Source organism: Lycium barbarum, chromosome 2, assembly GCF_019175385.1.
Source record: "Lycium barbarum isolate Lr01 chromosome 2, ASM1917538v2, whole genome shotgun sequence".
NCBI lineage: Eukaryota > Viridiplantae > Streptophyta > Magnoliopsida > Solanales > Solanaceae > Lycium > Lycium barbarum.
The window spans coordinates 2,165,699-2,173,984 of NC_083338.1; the positions used below are offsets into that span (position 1 = coordinate 2,165,699).

Genomic DNA, 8,286 nt, shown 5'->3' on the forward strand with positions numbered 1-8,286 from the left:
GTTGATGGAGTTCAACAGTTGAAGAATAGTATCCGTTAACTCAAAAGCACTGAACACTTCCAAAGAATTAACCAAACAGAAATAGCAGACACTACTAAAAAATAGAAATTAGCGGCGGATAAATTCAGTAACTAAAAAGCAAAATCCGTCGCTGATCAAGATTAGCGACGAATTATCAAAACAAATTGTTAGCTACAAGCAATTTAGCAACGGATTAGTGATGAATTTCCTAGCTAATTTTAACTTCTTTTGGTAATGAGAATTATAATGATCCCGAATGGTACAACTACCTTTTCCTATGCCAAACTTGTAAAAGGAAGCAGGTTTATCTTGTAAACAAGTGTAGTCTTTTCTTTTGTCTTGGTAAATTAATTGGAGAAAAAGGGGATTTGGAGGGGCCAATTCTTCGCTTATGTGCAAAGCTAACTTTTATAGTCAGCATGTCAAGTCAATTTTTAATATTGGTCTATAGAGTAAAGTGCAGAATTTCCACTATAAAAATAACCTTTATCTATGGATTCAATCATACAGTCTTAGTAGTCGCAGTAACATACACTTCATATCTGCAATAATGCCAAGCCTTTCCTTATACTTAATCACATTTATTTTTGTTGTTAGTAAAGTGCAAAGCAGGATTTTGAGACTAAATTCTTCAGATCAATTTATCTCGGATGGAGTTGATCGAGTCGAAAATCAAGCTACGTATGGCAAATGTGACCATCTATATGGCTTCTTTCCATGTGCTGATAGCATTGGAAGTTTCATTTTCCTAATAGCAATCTATCAGTACTTGCTGATTGTAGGAGAAAAACTGGTCTCGAATGGAAGCAAAATGATCTTTAATATACTTGGCACTGGCATCTTTGGCGCTACTCTGTTTCAGATCTTGAAGGCTTTTCCAAGGATTATCTTGGTGATCGGTTAGTAAATGCAATTTGCATCGTTTCATTTTCTTATTTCTTTTTTGGGTGTGTGTGGATAAAATCCCATACGGAAAGTATAAAAGAAAAGAAAGATACGTATAAGGTGTTAAGATACTCTTAATAGTGTGAAGCCATTTCGGGAAAAGTAAAGGTTGTCGCAGCACCTGTAGTAGGACAGAGGACTTATCGCGATGCCCGCGGAAAACCGTGGGGGTTTGGCGTAAAGTGGACAATATCACACCATGTAAAAAGTATCCTTGGGCTGTTTTAGCCCAACAACTAGTGTCAAAGTCAATAGTCAACATGACGAGTATGAAAATCACAGAGTGATGGCCTGGGGCCCGACTTAGTGCCTTAGCCTATGTACACTTATTAGGTGTTGAATATTCTTATGAGGGTTTTTGTGGGAAATAGTGCCGGCTTGACCCAAAACAGATAATATCAACTTTATTAAGAGTATTTTTAAATTTGTTTTAGCCCGAATATTCTATTTACATTCACTACTCTGTTATACCTGATCAACTAGTTATAGTTTTAAGATTCTAATACTACTATTATTGTACTACTTTCTTGTAGCATCTGGAGTTGCTTCTAGTAAAGAGAAAGCTCAGAATCAGGTCTCTACTGGAGTAAGCACTAATGTTGGAGCCACGGTCTTTAATCTCACTTTTATGTGGGGAATATGCGTCATATTTGGCGCAAAAGAGAAGCATGAAAAATCAACTTTTCAACCTGCAGAACCATCAAGTTTGAACTGTTTTCAGGTTTTAAGGAGTAAGTTTTCTACAAGCCTTTATAGTATTTTTGGCCAAGCTTCTGGGTCAGAAGTGTTTATTTTAGAAAGTTAAGGTGTTTGGCCAAACTTTTTGGGGGGAAATAATAAGTGTTTTTGAGTCGTAGCAGAAGCAGTTTTTCAGAAACTAAAAAAAATAGTTTTTCTTCAGAAGCACTTTTGGAAGCTTGACCAAACACAAGTTACTGCTCTAATATTGAGAAAAGTGTTTTTCAAATTGATTAACCAAACACAAACTGCTACTCTCCAAAATTACTTTTCCGAAATAAGCAGATTTTGGAAATTTGGCTAAACAAAATATCCTTGAGAGAAAGAGAAGCTAAAAGAGCTTTAAGTTTTCTTGTTAATTATTGAAGCCTAAGTTGGGATCTTAATTTCTTCAATATTTTACAGATAATGGCATTACAATTGACAAAAAGACTAACGACACTGCTGGAATCATGCTTCTCTCCTTGATCCCATTTGCTCTAGTGCTGCTTGTTAATGCTTACAACACATACTTTGGAAGGCGTATCGTTATTTTCACCGCACTTGTAGTATCAGTCATATTTTTGCTGTCATACTTCACTTATCAGGTAATTATTTCAAGAATTCAAAATTTAGAATGAACATTGAACGCGATGAAGAACAAAATTTTACCTTGAAACTCTATCCACCGTCGTAGCATTTCTCCTTGAGTATTATTTGACACAAAAAACCTTGAAAATATTATAGGGCACTTGTTAGTACATAAGATGTTTGTTTAGAGTTGAGTACTCAGAAGATCGATCAACTTAAGAAAAATGACTTTCTTGCACAATTCGTGTGTGAAATGGCAAAAACAGAGTGACCTTTCTGTTACAAAATAAAGAAAAGAGACTCTTTGCACAATTTCTATTAGTTGAGCGACCGATAATCACCTCTGTCTATTTATTGTGTGACTTTATTCTTATTGACTCGAAAATTTTCAATTTCTTGTGTTTCCATAGCTTTTGGATCCATGGATTCAAGAAAGAAGTTTAGAATACTCGAAATATGAGAATCTGCTAGCTGCTTTTCTCCAACATGTGCAAAGGCATGCAAGTGGGATGCTCATTGATGAACAAGGGCGACCTGATATCCATGTCATCAAAAGGTAATTTCGAGAGAAAATAATACTTCCTCTATTTCAATTGAAGTGTCTTACTTTTCTTTTAATATGTTTTTAAAAAGGCCCTTTTCTATATTTTTTTATCCTATTCCAACGTTCTACATGTCTTGTTTAACCCCGCGTTGTGGGATTTCACTGGGTATGTTGTTACACATTTTTAGCTTAAGACGACAAGATTCAGAAGGTTTCTTATTTTCTTAAACTTCGTGCCTAGTCAAGCTAAGACACTTAAAGTGAAACTGCGGGAGTAGTGTTTTTGTAAAGATGTTGGCTAATTATAAACTCTGCAGGTTATTTGCTGAGACAGATAGAGATGCAAACCAAAGCATAACACTAGTTGAATTAAAGAATTTGGCGACTGATATGCAATCTGGGAAGGTTAAGGTGGATAAGGATTATGCGATTTACAAAATATTGAAGTCCTTTGACCTTAACAATGACAACAGAATCGATGAGTATGAGTTTGTAGAAGGATGCAAAAGATGGATAGAAGAAGCAAAGATATTAGCTAAAAGAGATGATTCTACTACCAGAAGAATTTTGCATGAGGCAAGCAAAAACTTCAGTAAATATTTTCTAAATTTTCCTATTCCACATATTTGTTAGCATAAACTAGTGCCTTGGTGCTTTTAGTTCGATTTAAGTTGTATACACTGACAGTGTTATCAAAGTAATTTAACCTGTTGTGGCAGGTGTTTTTTTTTTTGGGGGGGGGGGGGGGGGGGGGGGGTTCACTTGACCCCGATAATTTTGGAAAAAAATATGTATAATCTATATATACCAGAAATGATCATATATCTCGTTAGACACCCTGAAACACAAAAACTGGCTGGGCATCTGTTTGTGTGATGATTTGGGTTCGAATCCACTGCCATTTTTCTATTAATTAAACCCCTCCCTCAAAAAGTTTCAACTTAGTTTCTCTCTTCATAATTATATTAAAGATAATGGTGGCCTATTGAGGGAAAAAAAAAAAAAGATAGTGGTGCCCCTGTCGTCTTTAAATCTTGGGTCGGCCTCTGGTGCAGGGCCACATCTAGAGCCCAGTCCGAATACCCTCGGCAAAAAATTACACTGCATATATAAAGTATTTTTATATTTTTTTGTGTACATATATAGAGTTTGAATACCCTGAACACAAGAATGGGGGTTGGTTTAGTGGTTTAGGGGTTCAAAATTTACCTAGAGTTTTCAAGTTCAAACCTCAGTGAAAATCCTAAATCCACCACTGCTCTGGTGATCGTATAAATATTTTTTACGCTGTCTGCATGCAGCTTAAACTCTCTGTAATTTAATAATTCCACTTCAAATTCAAATACTTGTAACTTCGTTTGAGAACTTTTCTTATATCTCAACAGGTTGTTCAGCAATATACTAAGAAGCAAAGATATGAAATAGCTGAAACCGAGCAACTAATGGCAAAAATCTTGAAGCATCTGGAAAGCCAAGCATTAGAAGCTGAACACATTCTCAAAGATGATGGAAGTCCCAACATTGAACGTATAAAAGAGTAAGTTCCTTCTATTCCTTCCATAATAAAAGATCACACGCATTTGGTATGACGAACATCATTTCTCATAATTATGCATCGGTCAATTTGTCATGATTGATTGCTCACACATCAATAGGATGCAGGCTTTGAGAGGTAGTCTAAATCACTGACCTTAACGAACTTGACTCTGTCCTTGGAAAAAAAAAAGGATGATGTTTTGGTCTGAAATGTTTTCCCCAGAAAATGTCTTCTGGTGTTTAGTTTGTGAGTAGAAAAAAGAAATTCAGAAAAAAATGTATATTGACAGTAATATTAGCAAATTATCCGAGAGTGTTTTCATGAAATTTTTGAGTATTAAAGATTACTAATAATGTCTAAGTGTTAGTCGTGGAAAGTAATATTAAGTTAAAAACTAAGATAACTTTAAGGAAATGATTTCCGCTGCACATAAGCGAGGAAAGTCATTTTCCCTCTTTTGATGGAAAATAATTTCCTAGGAAACATATTGGGGTACACAAACAGCAAAAATGACATCCTCGTGGAACATATTTTCTTTCTTTGTCATACTAAGCACATCTAAATAGAAACAAAATTAAGTTTTTAGACCTATCTGTTCCTCATCTTTGCTTGTGATGTTGCAGAATCTTCCATCAATATGATAGTAATGGGAGTAATTCCATAACTCAGCCTGAACTGGAAAATTTAATACGTTCAGTCAAATATGGAGAAGTGCAACTAAATACCGATGATTCGGTCATGAAGTTGATGAAAGATTTCGATATAGATAGTAATGACATGATCGACGAACATGAATTCGTCCATGGGATGATAAGATGGCTCAACAAGGTCATTCACGTGACTAATTGCAAGGACAAGAAGAGGGCCATTGATGAATTTGACAAGGTAAAATTGCAATATCTATCCTACTTCTATCTTGAAAAATATACCGTCAGACCTCTCTATAACAACGTTTCACTGTAACGACCAAATTCTTTTTGGGGACTGATTTTTCATGTTATTTTATATTATATGTTCTCTATAACAGTATCTCGATATAACAGCCAAAAAAAAAATAGACAAAAGACGCCGTTATAAAGAGGTTTGTATATGCAAAGAAAGATTTTGCATCACGTGACTCGATAAGGGATATTGATGGTTAAAGATCACTTTGATTATCTTAGGAAAAAAGACATTTCTTTCTTTTTTGATTGAATCATCAACAATTTTTCCTTCTTTAATGTAGAATCGATTCGCACCAGTTCTTCTAACTTTATAGAAATAATACAGATACGGGTTGTCATTAATCCTTCGATACTGTATTCAATACGTATATCCTTCACTTCTTTTTCTGTCTGCAGATTATGTGGGGTGAAGTTGAGAAATTGGTCTATGAGGTGGAAAAAGATGGACAAATCAACTATAAGTTGTTGACATGGGCTTTTAACAAATCTGTATTTCAAGTGATTTTGGGGATAGCAATGCTGACTTTGTGCTCAAAACCACTTGTATTTAGTATTCGAAAGTTGTCTGAAGAAATTGGAATGCCTTCTTTCCTCATTCCCTTTGTGATAGTACCACTGGCTCTAAATGCAAGAATGGCTATAGCAGCAATTTTTCCAGCAAGTCAGAAGTGCTCAAAAACTGCTTCTTTGACATTCTCAGAGGTTTAACTCTCTCTCCCTCTCTGTTTCATAATCTATGTTGCTTGGACTTTTAAAAAATGTTGACGGGTGTGCGTTGGATACTCCAAAGTAGTGTATTTTTGGATGATCAGACACGGGTGCGGCGATATATTTTGAGAGTCCAAGCAATACAGTTCATAAGCAGAATTGTCACTGCCGGGGCGGAGCTACAGTAAGAATAGCTTGTTTGGTCAAACTTCCAAAATTTGCATATTTTGAAAAGTGTTTTTTGTCGGAAGTACTTTGCGAAAAAGTACTTTTTGGATAATAGCAATTTGTATTTGGCTAATCAATTTGAAAAACACTTTTCAATTATTAGAAGAATAATTTGTGCTCGGCCAATGTTCCAAAACTGCTGACGGGGAAAACTACTTTTTTTAAGGTTCTGAAAAACATTTTCTGCTACTATTAAAAAGCACTTATTTTCCCCCCTAATTAAAAGCTTAGCCAAATACCTTAACTCTCTAAAGTAAGCACTTTAAAAAGAAAATAAGCACTTTTGGCTTTCAAGAATGTTGGTCAAACGGGCTATAAGTACATGTTGGGACGAACCTAGTAACTTTTGCTTAGACCTTGTATTTGTATTAGGAAATTCACTAAATATGTATAAATATTTAGTTGTGAACCCAGTAACTAAAACAAGCTACGAATCTGGTGACAAATTCAGAATCCATAAACTTCAAATCCCGGTGCCACATCTGAAGTCTTCGATGAATCGCCTAATATCTAAATGGAGAAGAAATGGTTCTATAAATTAACCTTCGATTAAGATAAAATGAAAAAAGTTTGATTATGCTGAATGTTTGATTTTCTTTTTGGCAAACAGATATATGGTGGAGTGATCATGAACAACATCATGGGCATGACAACGCTATTGGCTGTAGTGTGTGCACAGGACTTAGCTTGGGATTATTCAGCACAAGTGCTAATAGCTTTGGTGGCATGTGCAACAATTGGGCTTCTTGCATTATTCAACAACAGATATCCACTTTGGACAAGCCTTTTGGCATTTTCTCTTTACCCTTCTTGTGTGCTCCTCTTTTACCTTCTTCAGTAAAGTTTTTGGTTGGGACTACTATATATAGAGCTCGTTTGGGTTAAGCTGCTTGTAAATAGTTGATGAGCATTTATGTGTTGAAACTGATTTTATGACTAAGTAGTCATGTGTTTGAATTAAGTGTTGAAATTGATAATAAACAATTGATGTGTTTGGTAAATGAGTGTTTAGCTAATACTCCCTCCGTCCCATATTACCTGTTCACTTTCTCCTTTACACATCTTTTAAGAAATCTATATAGATATATAAAGCAGGAGCATAGGCCTGGTGAAGTGGCACTCTTAAAAGTAAGAAAACTTATTTATCTTTTTTCTTAAATTTTTGGATTTTAATCCTTATTTTTCATTTAAAGTTGGTTGATTTACTTCAAGAAGCTGAAAAGTAACGTCATTTAGTAATTTAGCCCAAAATCAATTGAATCATACAGTTACTTGACAAAGACAAAAAACATGATGGAAAGACGTAAATGTTCAACAATTTACATTTCAAACCTCCACCCATTTTGTTTTTCTTTTATTTTTCTTCTTCGTTTTCTACTCAAGACTTCTTCGGTATTAGAAAAATCACTTCAAACCCCCTTCATTTAGTCTTCGGCAAGTACCAAGCTTTAAATTTTACGTGCACCGCGATGTTACAATAATGAATCTGCTCCAGAACATGGATTGCAGAAGTGGGCAAATTAATTGAGGTTCTTGAAATAAGATTAACATACCAGGGTAACACATAATAGTATGATCTTTTTTAGTTTTTCAGTTCGATTTTTATTTTTTTTTACTTTTACTTAACAATTACTTCATGATCTACTCCAAATTCACCAAAACATTTACCTTTACAACTAATCAGAGGCTACTTGTAACTGTGATAGTAATGAAATAATACTTAGACAAGTAATTTTTCAGACCCAAAATAGAATGAATGCCCAAATCAATCAATGCATTATCAAAACAGAGTAGTCACATCAGAAAGTGCATAACAGAAAAAGTCATAGGTGCCAAATATCAAACATGTGAGATCAGAACGAGAGAACATAGAAAAAGGGATATGAATTATGGGATGACTAAGGATTTTGGGAGGTCAGAGCATTGAGAAGTTTGTCCATGCGTTCACTGTTGACACATTGATCCTAAAGCATCTGGTCCTTGAGCTCATCCACTTTCAGAGTTAATTTCTCATTTTCTGTTTTGAGCCTCTCAATCTCAGTTCTTGCAGC

General features: G+C 35.0%; 1 protein-coding gene across 1 annotated transcript; it reads left to right on the top strand.

Moving 5' to 3' along the window:
* Positions 1-505: 505 nt before the first annotated feature.
* On the top strand, positions 506-7,247 carry LOC132625829 (sodium/calcium exchanger NCL2-like). The gene is made up of 9 exons (XM_060340409.1): positions 506-920; positions 1,500-1,697; positions 2,110-2,291; positions 2,685-2,830; positions 3,136-3,394; positions 4,204-4,355; positions 4,979-5,240; positions 5,696-6,001; positions 6,846-7,247. Exons 1-9 carry the CDS (start codon positions 572-574, stop codon positions 7,074-7,076), a joined length of 2,085 nt encoding a protein of 694 aa, XP_060196392.1. The 5' UTR covers positions 506-571; the 3' UTR covers positions 7,077-7,247.
* Positions 7,248-8,286: the final 1,039 nt, after the last annotated feature.

Excerpts from the sequence above, each read along its gene's own strand:
- LOC132625829 (XM_060340409.1), top strand. The coding sequence starts at position 572 with ATGCCAAGCCTTTCCTTATACTTAATCACATTTATTTTTGTTGTTAGT. Across the intron at positions 3,395-4,203 it reads CCAGAAGAATTTTGCATGAG|GTTGTTCAGCAATATACTAA; the intron begins GCAAGCAAAAAC and ends ATATCTCAACAG. Across the intron at positions 6,002-6,845 it reads CTTCTTTGACATTCTCAGAG|ATATATGGTGGAGTGATCAT; the intron begins GTTTAACTCTCT and ends TTTGGCAAACAG.